The sequence below is a fragment of the Equus quagga genome, unplaced genomic scaffold (genome assembly GCF_021613505.1).
Source record: "Equus quagga isolate Etosha38 unplaced genomic scaffold, UCLA_HA_Equagga_1.0 146_RagTag, whole genome shotgun sequence".
NCBI classification, from domain to species: domain Eukaryota; kingdom Metazoa; phylum Chordata; class Mammalia; order Perissodactyla; family Equidae; genus Equus; species Equus quagga.
In genome coordinates, this window is record NW_025796728.1 from 4,300,462 (window position 1) to 4,319,731 (window position 19,270).

At 39.0% G+C, this 19,270-nt stretch overlaps 1 protein-coding gene across 1 annotated transcript in view; it reads left to right on the forward strand.

The window, feature by feature from the left end:
- Positions 1-523: 523 nt before the first annotated feature.
- Positions 524-19,270, forward strand: part of LOC124232986 (gamma-aminobutyric acid receptor subunit alpha-4-like) — a 61,722-nt gene continuing 42,975 nt past the window's right edge. The window contains exons 1-5 of the mRNA XM_046649969.1: positions 524-609; positions 983-1,101; positions 15,481-15,548; positions 16,567-16,787; positions 16,948-17,030. Of these exons, the coding sequence (XP_046505925.1) occupies positions 524-609; positions 983-1,101; positions 15,481-15,548; positions 16,567-16,787; positions 16,948-17,030 (577 nt within the window). The remainder of the gene's footprint in view (positions 610-982; positions 1,102-15,480; positions 15,549-16,566; positions 16,788-16,947; positions 17,031-19,270) is intronic.

Below are 19,270 nucleotides of genomic sequence, written 5' to 3' on the forward strand. Positions count from 1 at the left end.
AACGAGAGAGGAGCTTCATTGGTTAGATCTTAATCCCAGCAGGAGGGAGGGGGATCGAGAGGGAAAAGTGGAAGCTAAGCAGTGCTGTGGACGGGGACGCACTTGGGGTGGGGGTCGCGGAAGCGAGGAGGGGCGGGAGACCTCGGTCCTGCTCCGCGGAGTTAAAGGTCGGAAAGAACTTGCTGGGCCTGGCGGTGCAAGCGCAGCAGCGTTAACCCTGAAAGCTTCAGGATGCGGGCACGAAAGGGTGTAGAGCGGTATACATAGCTCTCCATACACATCGAGAGCTCAGCGAGAAAAGGAGGGGGCGAGGAAAGGCAAGTTCCGCCTCCCCCTGGCCCGCGTGCACACACGCGCCCACCGCGGCTCGGGCTGGCTGAGCGCGGGCGAGAGTGAGCGCGGGCGAGTGTGAGCGCGAGTGTGCGCACGCCGCGGAGAGCCTCTGCCCTCGCCTCTCACCCTGCTCAGGGCATTTTGAGAGCCTGGAAACGTGAACAGGCTTAAAGTATGGCATGTTGCAAAAATGGTTTCTGCCAAGAAGGTACCTGCGATCGCGACAACCTCCGGGGTCAGTTTCGCCCTCCTACACTTCCTGTGCCTGGCGGCTTGGTGAGTTCCCTGGGGCACTGGGAGAGGGGGTGCGCGGGGGAAGGGGAAGGTGGAGAAGCGGCGAGCTCCCAGCCCCCTCCCAGGGCAAACCAGACCCTCCTGTCTGCTGTAAGGTCAGGGGCCAGAGCTGGGCTTTTCTGTGATCGCGTAGACTCGGGGAGCGGAAGGGGCACCAGGTGCAAGAAGAGTGTGGGTATTGGGGTGCGTGTGCGCGGCGTGCGCCTTTCCTGACCATTTCTCTCTCCCTCATCCCTTAGCCATTCCTTCTTTAGCTTGGGGCAAGAGACTTTCCCTAGAAGATAAACCTGTTTCCACCTGTTCTCTGAACCATTCTTAAAATAATCGCCTCCGCCCTGGTTCTTTGCGTTTGCAGTTTAAACGAAACCCCAGGACAGAACCAAAAGGAGGAGAAATTATGCCAGGAAAATTTTACCCGCATCCTGGACGGTTTGCTCGATGGTTATGACAACAGGCTGCGTCCTGGATTTGGGGGTATGAACGATTTCAAACGCGCAAGTGTGTCCTGTCTGTCCCTCTCTCGGTCTACCTGTCTGTCTGTCTGTGGGAATGTAGCTAGGTATGCCTCCTGTGCCAAAATGAAAAATCTCGCACTCTCTCTCTCTCTGTCTCTCTCGCCTCCCTTGATGAGACCTCTGACAAGCAGACCGCCCCCACCCGTCCTTCCCCATCTCGCTGCCCCCTCAGAAGCTTTGCCTCTCCCCCACACTAATTACCTCCAGGGACCTGACTGCTGGGTGAGGGAGTTGGAGGGGAAGAGTCAAAAATAAGAACTCGACGCTCAGCTGCCCTGCTGCGCTGCGCCCTGAGAATGGACTTCCCCAACCTGGCCACTTTGCTCAGGGCAGGTTGCACTTGAGGCACTGATCCGAAGTCCCCTTTCCACCCACGTGGTGTCTGCCCCTCTGCCGAAACCTCAGCCAGCGGTGTTCTACCTAGGGCATGAATCTAGGGCAGAGTCTGCCTGCTCTGCTAGAGAACCCAGTCCTTTCCTGTCTCTTCGACAGGAGGATGAATTTTTACTTTATTTTGGGGAGGTGGCATTTACTTCCCTCGTAAGACTTTGGAGTCACAAGTGTTTCAGCTTTATTTCTTCCTTCAGTAGATATTTATAAAGGTTCTAATAGAGGCCCATCCAGTAATAGTACTGATGCTCTTTTCCATATTCATATTCCTTTGCTTATATAATGAGAGTGTATGGCAAGCACTACGCTGGGCACCAGGCTCACAGAAATCTCAAGATACAGTTTGTAACCTCAAACACCCTCTCAGTCCAATTCAGAGAGACTGCTGACTTCACTAGAAGTGTCAGCCCGGGTCTTCGGACCCGCCAAGTTCCTGTTCTCACCACTACACTGAGATAGTTACCTTTTGGAAAATGCGTTGAACAAGACATAGGCTCTATCCTCTAGTAGTAATAATAACCACCACCACTAAAATTGTATTTATTTATTTAAATTTTCATATAGCCCAGGCATTTTATAGGCATTACTGTTTAACCCTCACAACAACCCTGTGAGAAAGCTATTACTATCCTCATTTTACAGATGAAGAAATGGAGGCTTGGGAAGTTAAGTAACTGGTCCGAACCCACAGTTCGTAAGTGACACAGGCAGGATGTGAACCCGGATCAAGCTGTGTATTTAAAAGACAAACCCATGAAGAGTGGGACATCAGATACTATGTGACAGATATAACATAATATTAGAAGCAGGGAGGAATTTAAGCTTCCTATTAAGGGTGTAGAGGAGATAAGATGACGGGACAATGGAGAAAGTAAAAGAGAGCAGAACATTCCTGTCAAAGAGGACAGAATTAGACATGATTTAGAAAGAGTGTGGTCCAGGTTAGAAAGAATTCTTGGAAATAAAATAGAATTGCATAGAGTAGAGTTGGATGATTCTTTGGCATCTATCTAGACTTATTTTCCTCGTTTAACAAATGAAGACACTAAAGATTAGAAAGGGAAAGTGATTTATACAAGGACACATTGCATATTAATGGTAGGCTGGCATCAGATCTGATCCCAAACTTTTTTCTGGATTGTATGGAGAAGGTTCCAGGGAGCCATTGAAGGTCTTCATTCAGCTCTTGCGTGTTGACAGCGATAAAAATGGATGAGAAAGTTGAAAGTTTCTCCTGGTTCTTTTCACGGTGCCTCTCCAGGGGGCAGGATGCTGAGCACTGCGTTTACCTCCATGCAAATCTGAAATGAGGCTCCTTACAGGAGTGACTCATTTGTCAATGCACAATCTTTCATAAGTGACTGGGAAATTAGCACTTTAGTTAAAATATAATTTTATGGAGAATGTTTCAGAGGATGTGATATCATTTAAGACTATATTATATCAATAAAAGAGGACTCGTCTGCCCATAAATGTTTTAAACTTGACATTTCAAGTAAAGAAAAAAAAATAACAGAAGTATCAAATCAAATCACATGTAGTTTAAATATTCATTAGGGAATTGATGTACCTGAACATAAATTAAAGTGAAAAGTTATAATGGAAACCATATGGTTTTTTTATTAAATGTCGAAAGTTAAAATAATATCTGCCCAGTTGGTTATAATGCCAGTCGTAATTCAAAAGCAAGAAAGTATCCATTGTAGATGCATCCTTTTTACCAACTACCCTCTCCCATAATGTTATATAGACAATGAAATGAATGAAATCAATGTATGTAAGCCATTACTGGGTTTTGGTTAGCTGCAGTACTGCTGAAATGTCTCCAGGGCGTTATTAGTCATCTTCTTGCCACTGCCTAATGATCTGCATTACCCACCTGGCGATACTCTTCTAGCTTTATGGGAAGGGCTCGAATTCACCTTACTTCAAGTGTTAGCAGTTGATTCATCATTAAAAATTTACTATATGGCACAGTTTTTTTGCCTATGCTTATAAATATTTGTTGTAAACGTGATTCATTTTTTAGAAGTGGGTCATTCTCTGTAAATGCACAGTATTCCAAATGTGACAGAGGAATAGTAATTCTCACCTGCAGAAAATGTGTAATCTGTTTACAGGATAGTATCAATGAAGATCCCTGAAAATAATAGGAAAACTCATTGTTAGCACAGACTCTGGGATGCCACTAGTTTGATCCCTTCTTTGACATTTTATACTTTGTGGAAAGTTTGACATTTTAAAAAGAAAATGGAAACCATTCCGATGTTGACCAGTGTGCTATAAATACAGATTTACTTCCTGGTTCCTTTCATCCTGCTTCTGCTCTTTGTGGAGCATTTACTTTATATCTGTTTATACAAGTTAGCTGCATTCCATTTAAAATAAAGCTAAAAGCAAAGATTTGAATTGAAATTGGATGGTTTGTGATTGCTCAGTAGGCTAGGCAGGGGTTGAAATAGATTTGGAAAGTAAATTACGTATTTTTAACTCAGCAGAACAGCTTGCAATGGGGAAGTAAAAGGAACTGAAATGATTCTCTTTTCATTCCTCCAAGATCTCCTCTCCCTTGTCTCCCACATTCTCCCATTGGAGAGGAAAAGGGGAAAAGGGGAGAAGAGAAGGAAGGGGTATAGTTCTTTCAGCCTCTGACACTCAGTGTGTTGTCATCCTGAAGGGGCTTGCACCTGTTTAGAAGTGGCGTGCAAGTCAACTCTTCCACAACGGAGCTAGGAAATCATTCCCCTGAGCTCCTATCCACTTTTGACACTGTTATCCACCTCCTTAAAAATGCGTAGCTAAGGTACTAGCCACCAGGAGATAGTTTAGGAAGCCAGCTCTTACCCGCTTCTCTTTATTGAAGGATTGCATAAACCTTTGTGCATCCCAATCTTTTGAGGTACATGATCTGGAATAATAAATACATCAAATATAAATGATTGCCTTAGATCATCTTCCACAACCTCTCTGAAATGAGAGTGGAGCATTAGAGTCTATTTTGCAAGGTTGCTTACGGACATAGTAGGACTTCACATTAGCAGAGTCTTCTATAGCTTTGAAAACATTTTCACGTATATTATCTAATAGGGTTATCACAAAAACACAAAGAGATAAGCAGGGCAGGCATCTCTGGGTCAGAGAGGAGGCTGAGAAAAGTTCCAATAAGTTGCTCAAGAACCCTACAACTAGCAATAGACAAGGGCGCAATTCACACCTCATCCTTTAAACTCTTAGTCAGGCAGCTGGCCTACAGCTACATCCACTTCTAAGGCTTTCTTGCACTTTTCTGTTTTCCAAGAGTCAAATTCTCATTAACATACCTTCTGGTTACTTAGTAAGCAGGTCATTAAAATAAGCAAAACTATATTTCCCCCAAAGGAGTGAAATGAGAACTTTTATTCTAAAGCTTTAATAACATTTTAAAATGAAAAAGCAAACATGGGGAAGTGTATACACTTAAGTAAATTTGGAATAATTTTCCCACACAAATGAAAATATCCTTGCTATGTTTTCAAGTGGCCTATGTCTCAACCTAAAAATTAAATTAATGTGTTATGTACTAGCTTTATTAATTGAATGTTGACAGAGAATATATATTTTTAAAATATATAGATGAAAAGAACATCTAAAATCCACAGGACAACAGAAAAATAAAGCTTCATTTTCTTCTGATTTGTCAAACTCATCCATTCACTCATTTGCTGAACCAATAGATATGGAGAGACTATTATGTGTCAGGAACAATGTTAGGTTATGGAGATATAATTCTGAATCACACACAGGCCCTCGTGAACTTTACAGCTAAGCAATGTAGAGAGATAAAAATAACAAAGAAACAAATAACAATATAATTAGAGATAATGCTATGGGACAATCCAATAGCAGACTACGGTAGAGAATAAATTGAGTGAGGGATCTATTTCACATACAGTGGTCAAGGAAGTCTTTTTAAGCTGAGACCTAAAGGTGACAGACATGGAAAGGGTAAGCAAAAGTTGTTCTCAGGCAGGGGGAAAAAATTGCAAAGATCCTGAGGTAGATAAGACATTAGTGTGATTTAGCCAGTGAAGGGAGCCCAGTGTGCCTGTAGTCAGAAAGCAAGAGGTAGAATCTCATAGGACTAGCTGGCGGGGGTGAGGGGTCGGGGGAGGGTTGCTGAGCAGAGGCCAGATCATGCGAGGCCTTTGGTAAAGGAGTTTATTCTTCTAGTGAACCTGGAAGCCATTGGAGTGTTTTAGGTAGAGACAATGACATGGTATGACTTAGATTGTAATGTGATCCCTCTGGTTTCTACAGAAAGAAAGGCTTAGATAAGGAAGTGGGGCCATGTTGAAAGCAACGAGACCAATGAAGAAGGCTTTCTTTTTGGTTTCCTCCATTAAGTTAATGATGGCTTGGAATAAGATGGTAGATGTGGTAAAGATGTATGTAAGTGGATGAAAGTGAGATATATTTTGGAGGTATAGTTCAACAAAGAATTGGTGATGGATTTCATATGGGTGGTAAAGGAAAAGAAGAAATCGAAGGTGACTCCTGGATTTTTATTTTGAGAAGCTGGGCAGAGGATAGTATTATTTAAGTTGAGGAGGACTGGAAGAGGAGCAATAAGGGTAGAGTCAAGAGTTCATGTTACACTTAGGATACATGTTTGGCATCCTAGTGATTGTACTGCTCTGGATATCAGAGAAGAGTTTGATCCAGAGAGACACAAAAGAGTCACCAGCACATAATGCTTTGAGAATGGATGTCTACAGAAGAGTATAGAAAGAGCAGAAAAAAGAGCCAAGAACTAAGCCTCAAGGAATGTTCACAGTTGAGGAACAGCAGCAAATGCAGAATTGTCAAAGGAGAATGTAAAAGAGTAGACTGGGAGATAGGCAGACACTTGGAGAGTGTGAAGTTATACAAGTCAAGAGAATGGAATGTCTTTGGAAGGAGGAATGAGACATCTCCCAAATTCTTCTAAGATGTTAAGTAAGATAAGGACTGGTCACATGGAGATATTTTGTTTTATTAACTTTTCACCAAATATTCATTAATCATATAATGTGTGCACTGTTCTAGGATGGCACTAGGGATGTATTAGTGAGCAAAAGAGACTCAATTCCCTACCCTCCTGAGCTGACACTCTAGTGAAGGGGACAGAAAATAAAGAACAGAAATAAGTGAAATATAGAGTGTGTCAGATATGGATAACTGCCATAGAGTAATATAAAACAGGGGAGGAGGTTGCAGTTTTATTTAGGATAGTTAGTAAAGATGATGAGAGGGTGACATTTGAACAATGATCCTAAGAAGGTAAAAGCATAAGCCACATTTGGGTGGGATCTTCTGATTAGAAGGAACTCTGCATACAAACACGCTAAGCATGGAAGTCAGTGTTGCTACAGTGAAATTTAGCAGGACTGAGGAGTAAGAAGGAGTCCGTGGAAGACAAGGATGAGGCTGTGTAAAGCTTTGCAGGCTGGTAAGGACTTTATTTTTGCTCTGAGTCATATTAGAAGTGATTGGAGGGATTCCAACAGGGGAAGGACCTGAACAGGCTAATTTTCAAAGGTATTGAGAACAGGCAGTCAGGGTCAAGGGCGAATGAAGCAACATTTGCACAATAAACTAGGCAAGAGATGATGGACATTTTGACCAAGTTGGTGGCAGGGAAGTTTGTAAGGTTGTAAAAAATGGTTGGCTTCTGGCTATATTCCAAAGTTCTAGTTCACTGATGACAGCTAGAATGTGGGATGTGAGAAAAAGGGAGGTGTCAAATCCCACTTTAAAGTTTTTGACTTGAACGTCTAGAAAAATGGAGTTGCCAAGACTGTGACAGAAGCAGGTTAGGGCTGTGGATAAACAATTTGTGTGTGGCTATGTTAAGTTTGAGAAACCTGTTAGATATTTAGTGGAGATGAGCCTGGAATGCAGGAATGATGGATGTGTCAATATTTATGGTATTTAAAGCCATAAGACTATAAGGATCACTGAGGAATTAAAGCAATAGACAAGAGGTACAAATACTGAGTTCTGAAGTCTCCAATGTTAAGAGGTGGGGAGAGAAGGGACAGAATCTCTATCTCAGGAAGACTGAGAAGGAGTGGCCTTTGAGGTAGGAGGAAAACCTCAAAGAGAGTGTGCATACTGAATGTTAACTAAAAAAAAAAAATGTTTCAAAGAGGAAGTGGGATTGATCAATTACCTCTAATGCTTCAGACAGAGTAAGAAAGATAAGAATATAAAATTGACCACTAGATTTAGCAATCTCTACATCTTCGGTGATTTTGACAAGAGCAGCTTTGGTGGTGTGATGAGTGTGAAAGTCTGATTGGGTGGGTTCAAGAGAGAAGTGAGGAGTTTCTTTTGGGTGTTTGTACAGGGGAGCAGAGAAATGGGTGATCAAGGGAAGGAGAAGTAGAGTCAAGAGAGCTTTGTTAGAAATGGGAGGAATGAGATTATTTTTTAAAGTTTGTGGGAACAATGCTGTAGATAGGGAAAAACTGATGGTATCGACAAAAGGAATTTCAGTGGATCCTGAGCATAAAAACCAGATTATAATAGATGATGGCATGAATAGAAAGGGGAGAATTAGAGACAGTGTGTATAGATTTTTTTCCTGAAGTTTAAATATGAAAGAGAATAGAAAGAGGCAGTTGCCTTTTTTAAGATTATTTTTTAAATTATTATTTTTAAGATTATTTATTACTTTTAAGAAATATCATAACATGTTTGGAATAATCTAGTAAAGGGTAATTTAATGTTAGATTTGAGGGAAGGGTTAACTGAAAGAAAGATACTCTTGAGAAAACAAGAGACTGTAGAATCCAGAACATAAATTTACTTTCTTATGCTCTTGGTTTAGCAAAAAATATGTACTGGTGCTATCATATATTTGCATTTTCTTTTGGGCAAGAACATGCAAAATGCATTTGGTGTTTCCTCAAATAGGTACTATAAAATCTAGATACAGGCTATTAGTAACTTGGTGGATATTTAGATAATACTTTCGTGCATTGTTAGTTTTTTTTAGATGAAAAGATACATGAGCTTGCATTGGTTTATGATTCTCTAGGCCTTTTTTATGTATTTATTTTAAAAAGCCTCTAGTGCACAGAATTGGATTCTGGATTAGCAATCCTTGGTTAATGACACACTCTCATTATTGGTCCACATGTAGCCTTCTTTTTATCCACTCATCCATCTGATAAACATACCAGTTAAGTCATCAAACAGCACATCCTTGGCACCAACCTTTGTTCTGCTGTGTGACCTCCCTCATCCTGTCTTCCTGTCTTCCCCACCCGAGGTAACCACCGTTCTGAGTCCTGTTTAAATTATTTCATAGCTTTTCTTTGAATATCATTTTAGCTCAACTTTATTTCTTAATAAATAAATTACAAATTTAATTGTTTTGAACATGCTATATATAATCTTTTGACGCTTTGTCACTTAACTGTGTATTGCTAAGATTCACTCTTGTTGTTGCATATTGCTAGAGATCATTCATTTTGACTGCTCTGTGATATTCCCATTGCATAGGAACCAGTTTATTCATCTGCTCTGTTGGCAGTAGGCATTTTGCTTGTTTCCAAGTTTGTGTTGCTGTGAATATTCTGGCCCAAATTTCCTGCTGTAAATGTGCAAGAGTTTCTTTTGCATATACATCCAGGAATGGATTTTTCTGGATCTTAGTGTAAGTGGGAGTTTGTCTTGATGAAATAATGCCAAACTGTTTTCTGTGGTGGTTTTACAAATTCAAGCTCCCATTTACAATGCATATGAGACTCAGGATCCACAAACCCTTCAATGCTTTATATCTATCTATCTATATATATTTATACTTGAATTGGTAGTTTATTGTGAAATGATTTGAATTTTTCTGATTTCTAATGTCGTTGAACATCTTTTCAAATCTTTATTTCCTATAAGAATTTTCCTTCTGTGAGTTACTTTTTCATTTTTTGCCCATATTCTATTGTTTTCTAAAATTCTTTTCTTATTTTTAAAATTATTTTAATTGTTTAAAAAGTTGACCTGGATAGATAGAAGGATCATAGGATGCAGGAAGCATTAATATTTAATGTCATCTAAGTAAAACTCTATAGTTTTCTGCTTTCTCTGCAATGTCAATGGATGTCTGTTCTTTGTTTAATATCCAGGAAGGCTAATATTCTATATTTTCTAACTGACAACAAAATTAGAGGTTTCTTTAAATATTTCACTCAAGATTCTTTGTTGTTATTGTTATACCTCTTGATTTTTGGAGGCACGTCAATAGTGTTTTGTGAGATGTAGCTGAATGTGTGGATTCAGGTGGCTGACAAATCAGAAATGTTTTCTCCAGTGTGGAGCTGGGGAGGCAATGTGGAGAACAGGATTGACTAGTTTCAACATCAGCAAAATAGTTTAAGTCTTTCTCCTGATATGACAGCAAATTGAACACTGTTATTGGAAAAGAAATTAAATAGTGATATCCTTTGACCAGGTCTATATAGCCAAAGAAAAGTTAACAGTGGAAAATTATTTGATACATTGTTAGTTACCTTCCTACTTTCCCAGCAAGTTAGATTCATTAATAAGATGGGAGTATTCCCCTGAATTTGATCTTGGTGGTCTTGGTTCTTTCTTTCAACGGCAGTTGGAGATTCTTGCTTTACCAACTGCCCATGATATTTTGGGGATTGAAAAACATTTCTCTATTACCGAAGAAGTAGGATTTTTTAAATAAAACGTGTCTTTAATGCTACACAAATGCATATAAAATTATGAGAAGTCCTTCCAAGCTCAGAATTATCTGGTTTCTATGTTATTATGCTCTGTGTAAGGTTGGTTTGAACATCCTAAACAGTGGTGTTAACAAGTGTCTCTAAGTATTATTCTTAATTACATAGCGACCATTATTCATTGAAAACTGATTTATCAGCAACCTCTTATATTTAAGGCCTGGGATTAGTTCTGGGAGAGGGTACAAATATAAATAAGACACAGTTTCTACTTTAATCAGGAAATATTTTTAGCTTAACTCAAAAAAACCCAAAATGAATCCCAGTTATTTTTCCTTTTGGGAGGTTTTTAAATTACTGCAGGGATGATATTAGGAACACAGTCAAACACATAGTTATTCGCCACCTACTACGTACAAAGCAGTATGTTAGTTGGGGACTTCAAAGCAGATTAAGATTTCATCTTCACTGTTAAGGGGAGAAAGACAGACTCAAGCAGGCTGTGATCAGACTGAGAGCAAAGGCATAGAAAGAGCTGCAGGAACATCATTCAGAAACCACTGATGAACAAAACAGTAAGTGTGGGTAGCATGTTATGTACAAAGATAGAAAAGCATATAAGTAATTAATCAATTGTTGACTTATTTAATGATATAATCAGTGTAGGAAAGCTAGAACATACTTTGGAGATGAATACAAGGGGGTTATAATTTTGGCTCTGGCATACAATATTTAACATCTGTGAACTCAGTTTCCAGATCCATAAAATTCTCATGATAATATCACCCTTGGAGAGTGTTGTGAGGATTAAATAAAATAGGATATGGAAAGAGCCTAGTATCATGCCTGGCTCATAGCATGCCTTCAATAAACAGAATTATTAAATCTCTGTTTATTTCTCTTTGGTAAAAACCCATTCCCTGTGAACAGTTAGACCCATACATGACCCTGATCTGTAAACTTTCTATCCTCACTGCCACATCCCTAGTCTACGCCACTCTCATTTCTCAACCGGACTAGTATGGCTGCCTCTTCTAAGAGCCCTTCTTCTACTTTTGCCTCCCTATCATTTACTGTCCATACAACTGCCAGAGTGATTTGGTAAAAAATATAATTCAGATCATATAATTTCCTTACTTCAAACACTTGATGGACTCCCCATGATTAAAGGATACAAATTAAACTTCTTATTACAGCCTGTGAGCAGAGGCGGAGCTGTACTGAATATGAGAGGGAGAAAACTTGGGGAAAGAACATGGGAAAAATGATGAACCTCAGGATTCATTTGCTGGGACTGCCATAGCAAACTCCCACAGACTAGGCAGCTTCAACAAGAGCAAATTTATTTTTTAACAATTCTGGAGGCTAGAAGTCCAAGATCAAGTTGTCAGCAGGGTTGGTTTCTTCTAAGTCCTCTCTCCTTAGCTTGTCGATGTCCATCTTCTCTGTGTGTCTTCTTATGGTCTTTCTTTTGTATATTTCTATGTCCTAATCTCTTCTTATAAGGACATCAGTTACATTGGATTAGAGCCCATCCTTGTAATCTCATTTTAACTTAGCTCTCTTTTTAAAGACCCTAACTCCAAATATGGTCACATTCTGAGTTTCTTGGGGCTAGGACTTCAACATATGAATTTGGGAGGAACATAATTCAGCCCATAACAACTTCTTTAGGTGTTGCTCCATCTGTCGCTAGGATTTCCACAGGATCTTTTCCACATAGTTTAAACAACTGTGACCATAACATATATTACAAATATGTTGCTTAAAAGATGCCACTTTCAGAATATGGTCTCGGGGTAGGGCTCTGTCCACTGATTCTGGTTTTCATTCTGTCTATGTAGCTTTCATTTCTTATCATTCTCTTCCTCACTTGCTTTGCTCCAGCCCTGCTGGCCTCTTTTCTAGAACACACTAAGTCTTTCCTGCTTCTGAGCTTTTCCCTTTAAGTTCTCTATGCCTGGAATGCAATTCTGTCAGCTCTTCCAATGGCTTGTGCTCATCTTCCAGGTCTCTGTTTAAAAGTCGCTGCTTCAAAGGGTGCTAAAAAATCTAGAGTGGCTTTCTCAGTCTCTCACTCAATTATGAGCCTGTTTTGTTCCTCTTATGAATGACAACATTCTTCCATTTAGTTTATTTCTTTATTATTTATACTCTGACTATTGCATGTTACCTGCTTTAGGTAGGGAGCTCATGAGTTTTGTTTATCATTGTAGCACCAGGGCCTACCATGGGTCCTGGTATACAGCAGGTGCTCACTCAATAAATGTTTATTGAATGAGTGTCCAAATGAAATCCCTTTACCAATCATATTTTTTTAGGATCTAACTCAATTTCAAAGATCCATGTGATCATATAAAGCAAATACTGAATAATGTCACAAACAAATACTGAGGTTGTAATTCTGAAGACAAAGCATTTTTCAAGAATCATTGAAAAAGTAGTATGTCAGGTAACAATTTGAAAATATCCATTGTTATCACGGAATCATTATAACTGCAAGAATTGGCATAAACTCATACTCCTTAATATAAATTTATAAGGAAAAATATCATTAGCCTAATTCCTCCCTCTTCTAAACTTCCCCCACTCCCATAGATCACCTACGGTATTAATATTTTACAGGACACAGTTTGGTAAATACTATTCTAGAAAACAGATGAATACTGTCTGTAAACTAGAGTAAATCAAATAGCATCACCTAGCAGCTTGTTAGAAACTCAGATAGTCAGGCCTCACCTTAGACCCACTGAAGCAGCAAGTCTGAGGGTGGGGTCCAGCAATCTATGCTTTAACAAAGCTTCCTGGTGATTCTGATCCAGTTAAAGTTTGAGAACCACCGCCCTAAATTGATCTTCATTGTTACTTCTGATTTCTCAAGAATCATGTCCAACAGTCCAGTTGTCAGGACATATTCAACCTTAATTGTTCTAACTAACTTACCTCTCTTTGTACTGATTGGCAGTGAGGTAGTGCTTTTAACACTGTAGCCACTGTCCTTAAGAAACAACCAGAGTGATTTCTCTCACTCTTGAACCACTTTGAGTGAAATCTCCATCTTCTAAGGTTTAACACACATTACCTGCTTCCTGGATTACCTGTCTGTTCTCGGAATAATTAGGCTTTAGTGAGCTTATTACTACCATATTTTTGTTGTTGTTGTTGTTTCCAATTGCTCATTCAAATAAAAACGCAGTTAACTTCTCACACTTACTTTCTCTGTTTTCCAAAGGTGTTATTTTTAAAAAAATAAAAAATCATGGCAGATTAGCCTGATCTATAGTTTTTTCTCACTATACTTCCAAAGAATATATTTTTCTTAGGATACTTAGTCAAGCAAGGATTTTCTCACTCTCCCCCAAACTATTTTTCTTTCCATGGCTCAGTCTTTATCCTATAGAGGCAGAAATCTTCTGATTCACTTTTATGAGGATAACTTTAGACCTAGGGCATTTGGCTATACCAACTGCTCTTTGTCTTTTTTGGTATAAATCCAATTGTCCAATCAGTCTCAAAGGGAACTAGTCCATCTTGATAGCAGATGTTATTCTTTCCAGTATGGAGTATCTAGCTCCTGGCCACATAGTGTTATAAACCATCACTTAAGGAAATGATGTTCAAGAGGGCAACAATTTTTTATTTCTATTAGTAATAAAAAGCTGTATTATGGGGCCAGCCCAGTTGTGTGGTGATTAAGTTTGTGCACCCCGTTTTGGCGGCCTGGGGTTCGCCAGGTCAAATTCCGGGCCCAGACCTATGCACTGCTTATCAAGCCATGCTGTGGCAAGCATCCCACAGATAAAATAGAGGAAGATGGGCATAGATGCTAGCTCAGGGCCTATCTTCCTCAGCAAAAAGAGGAGGATTGGCAGCGGATGTTAGCTCAGGGCTAATCTTCCTCAAAAAAAAAAGCTGTATTATATGTAACAGTAACTATTATCATTACTGAGCACATTATATTCTAGAAACTAGGGCAAGTGATTTACATATATTGTTTCAGTTAATACTCATTAAAACCTTGACCTGCGAAGATACTTGACTTGACCAAGATCATACAATTAAAAAGTGTTAGAGCCAAATTTGAACTCCAGAATTCCAGATTTTAAGTATTATGCTAAACCCAGATTGTGGCAATTTTCCTTTGTCTAAAATCAGTGTCAGCCCTGTTGTCATGATGCTCACACCTTCTCATCTGCCAAACGCACCCGTATATTTTTTCCTGAACCAGTCTTGTTTAGGCCTAGGAAAGAATCTCTGTAGTTGCCATTATCAGAAGCAAAGAGAAACTAATACTTAGTAAGTACTTCCATGAGAGAGTCATTGTGTTCAAAATTTCATATGAGCAATTTCGTTTGAGCCCCATCAGCAATCTTGCTTGACGTGTATGGCTGCTGCTATTGAGAGGTTAGGTAACTTGCCCAAGATCACACAGCTAGTAGGTGGCAAAATGTGAGTAGATCTGTTTTATAAAGAGCTTGACTTTGATCCCAGTCACCAGTGGTGGTCTACCATGAATCTTTTTTTTTGAGGAAGATTGGCCCTGAGCTAATATCTGTTGCCAATCTTCCTCTTGTTGCTTGAGGAAGATTGTTGCTGAGGTAACATCTGTGCCAGTCTTCCTCTACTTTATGTTGGGAGCCATCACAGCGTGGCGTGCAAGTGATGCTAGGTCTGTGCCCAGGATCCGAAACTGCGAACCCTGGGCCGCCAAAGCCAAGTGGCTGAACTTAACCACTAAAACACCTGGCTGGCCCCCTACCATGAATCATTTTTGTGCTTAAGTTATTTACCAGCATCCTCGACTCTCCAAAGATGCATTCCTTGCAGCCATTATGGTTTTTCTCCTTTTCACTCTTTTGGCTAAGTTCCCTTTTTTTAACAGCTCACTTCATTCCTAAAAACCAATCAGATGATGGACTATAAAACATTACAAAGGCTGAAAGCTTTTGTTCCCTGCACTGCCTGTCATAACAGTGCCTGGGGGTGATGTATCTTTGAAGAAACAAGGTTCCCAGTAAGTAATTGGGGTTTCTTTCTGCCTGTAAGTAAGCATCACTTTCTGGTTTTATTGTTCTTTTGTCTACATTTTTTGTGGAGATGCATTATCTCACTGAAAATTTAAGATGCTTGTAAAAACATGATATATCATATCTGTATTTACTCTTTAATTATTGTACCTACCTTGCCTGTAAAATTGGTAATTATTTTTTCACACTTATTTACTTCATACCTACTAGGTCCTGTTACAGAAGTAAAAACTGACATATATGTCACAAGCTTTGGACCTGTTTCTGATGTTGAAATGGTAGGTATTTGGAAAATTTAATGTACCTTTTGAGGTTTTGAAGAAAACATGCAGAAAAGAGGGCAATTAATATTTATTTTGTTGTCAATCACACAAAGCTAGAAAGTCAAAGAACAGCTTAATTAGACTCAGAAATTCATGAAGAGTAAGATATTGAATTTGCATTTCAGCTCTAATATTTGAGTACTTTTTGGTTTCGAGTCATTCTCCATAAGGAAAAGAACTTGCCTATCATTAATCCCCATGGCACAACCTTGCATGCAGTATTTTTTTTCCCCCAGAAAATTATTGAAGAGGAGAAAATTAGACAGTGTAATTAGTTTTGGTATGGAGCTACATTGTTGCCCTAATTGCATTTAGAATTTCATATTGGCCCAACTGCTCACTCTTTCGCCAACCTGCCCCTTCTCTCCCTCCCTCATTCTCATGCTTAAAGAGCGTAGAACACAAAGCATTGGTCAGGATGAATTCATCCATTCTGTTGTGCTCTCTAATATAAATATTTGTAGTTTACAGGTCAAAGAACCTGCTTTACTTTTTTCCTTGACCCTAGGCTCCTAGGCTAATTTCAATAAATTTTATGAACATAAGATTTCTCATTTACATATTTTGCTTTGTCTTAAAGAGATGCTTACAATTTTATGATTTATTATGCAATGATATTTGTTGCACATTAACTAATTTTGCTACTTGGTGTAAAATAAAGTACAACTGTCATTACCTAGTGCTGGCAGTTTTATTGAATTATATTAATTATTCTTGAATAATTCTATGTATGTTAATTTATTTATCTAAAAAAATGTAGAAGATTAAGGTATCAAGATGGACATAACATGCTTTAATTGTTGAGAATCTTTTTGCTCCATTGACTTAAGAAAATTTCTTTTCCTATTAACTTTGTTTTTATTTGGATAGTCTTTTTTATGAATGGGAAAGAGACTAGAATCTAATGTATTTTTTCTGCATACTTATGTATAGGCATCTGAGATTTGAATATGTCACAAACTAATTTTCCTAGGAATACACAATGGATGTGTTCTTCAGACAGACATGGATTGACAAAAGACTAAAATATGATGGCCCCATTGAAATTTTGAGATTGAACAATATGATGGTAACAAAAGTATGGACCCCTGATACGTTCTTCAGGAATGGAAAGAAATCTGTCTCCCATAATATGACAGCTCCAAATAAGCTTTTTAGAATTATGAGAAATGGCACTATCTTATACACAATGAGGTAGTCATTTTTTTCTTTTTCCTTCTTCCCTTTATCTTATTTTCCTTTCTTTTTTCTTTCCTTCCTCCCTTTTTTCCTTCCTTCTTTCTCGTTGTAGAGATCTATAAAATTATTTTTTAAGAAAGAGTTGATTTTATTTAATTGCATTTTTCCGTCATAGACTCACCATAAGTGCGGAGTGTCCCATGAGATTGGTGGATTTCCCCATGGATGGTCATGCATGCCCTTTGAAATTTGGGAGTTGTAAGTTACAGTAAAAATGCTGTTAGAATTTGTGATTACATTATGCAAGCTGATATTTATATGTGTGTGTGATTTTCCGTAATTCCACATTTAAGTCATTGTCCATGACAACAACTATCCAAGGTTTGATTTTTAGGAGACCGTTTATTAGCTAATAGGTTTAAATAAAGAAGTAAAAACAACCCCCTTTACCTCAAAAAACAAAAACTTATTTCTACAGATAGCCTAGGTAGACTGACTTATAATTAGTAGGTTGGTGGTAAATGATGAAATTTAGGGACCTCTGAACTCCATATCTTGGTGGTGTAACATAGAAAGCATAGATGGCTTTTTTTGTTTTTGTAACTTAACAGTTTCTTTTATCAGCAGTCTTTTATGGCAAACTTGAAAAAAGGCCAAAGAAGGTTCAGGGCTTGACACGGGTTAAAATAACATAAACAGCACTCTTAGTATAAAAGTGGCTGAAATATGGTACAAGCATAATAGGAGGTGTGGTCTAACATGTAGACAGGGCCAAATAGTATAGTGCCTTATAGACCACATGAAAGAGTTTGAATTCTATTCTAAATGCTTTAGGAAGGCTTTGGAAGGTTTTACTAAGGGGCGTGGCTTTCTTTGACATTTCACCTTTGACTTCAGCTTTTCTGTGGAGAATGGATTGTAGAGAGGCTAGAGTAGGAGCAGAGAAGAGTTGGAGGCTGTTGTTTTAGTAGAATCAAAGATAGCAATGGCTTAGACTAGGCTGGTACTAGAAGAGAAGGTGTGAGATAGAACGATTGGGGATATTTTGTGGAGTTGAAGGCAAGAGGATGAAATGAATGGGTAAGAAAGAATATGGGATTCCTTTCCCTCAAGCCCCCTTCTCTGAGATGGCAGCAAAATGTGATTGCCTCTTCTAAAGCCGGCCTCAAATATTTGATTCAATCAGAATCTGCCAAAAATAGATGCTGGCTTTTACTATTGCTTCAGATTCTTAGTTGCAGTGATTGTGAAACTGTTGCCTGCCGTTATCATTGCTCATTGCTTAGCTTAGTGAGAATCGGCAGTCACGATTCTTTTTATAACCCCTAGTAATCACAGTATTCAGTGAGCTGACTTGAAGCTAGAGAGAGTCATTTGCTCCTTGACCAATGACTTAATGAGAGAAGATAAAACCAGAAAAATACATAGACGGAAAGGGTGATCTAACTAGGGCCAGAATTGAAATCCATTTGTGCTATAATAATTTAAATCTCACCCAAGCTAGTTCTAATCTAGGGGAAGTCCTCTCCCAGTCATGCCCCTCTAGTTCTCAGGGGAAGCACTTGGTAGGTGCTCAAAGTTTGTATATAATAAAGAAATCACTTTTTGGAAGCTGATGTTTTTGAGTGGGGAATTAAAAAGAGAGGTATATCATACTTAGTAAATAATCCTTAATTATTCCAGAAAGAGAAGAATACCATTTAACTATGTTTACAATTCATAGGAATGAGAAAAACCAGGAAAGAAAAAGATTGTTCTAGCAGGTGGGGTAGCCAAGAGAAGGATATTTAATTGAAAATATCATGGATAGGAATATAGCATTCAGGACTTTAAATGAATGATTAAGCATGAATACACTTCAGGAGATAAGCGTTGACACATAGCTATATACGGCTCAATGACAACACAAGCCTCTTTTTTGTTTTGCAAACTCATTTGTAAAGATAGTCTCTCTAGGTATGAACTCCTTTTGTAGAATTAAAAAATTCCACCAAGGACCTACTGTGCTCTGGCCATTTTAGGAAGGTATGTGGAGGGTAGCACACAATTCTTCTTGGTTCTTTTGAATTTATTTGTGTGTAAGCCAAGCTATCTGTTCTGGGTAGACTGGTAAGCAAGCAGCTGGTCTCCATTTGCACTGCACATCGAATAAAAGAAAATGGGCTTAAATTGTTGCTGGGAGGGATTTGTTGAAGATGGAAAGGAAAATGCCCTGACTGTAAGAGTTTAAAGGTAGTGGAACTGGTTGGGTTATTATATTCCCTGGAGAGCTTCACAAACAGCATAGCCAGTTGTCACTGCAGAATGCTTCCCAAACAGCATGGGTATTGCCCAGAGGCAGAGTCTGGAATAGGTGACCCCTGGAGAGTTCTCTCAACAGTAGGGTTTGTTTTTGTTGTTGTTGTTATTATTGTATTATGGGCAGCATCTGGTATGTTTCTAATTGGCAGAGCTGCATTAGGATGGGAGAAGCCAGTATTGGTCAAGCACTGGAAGTG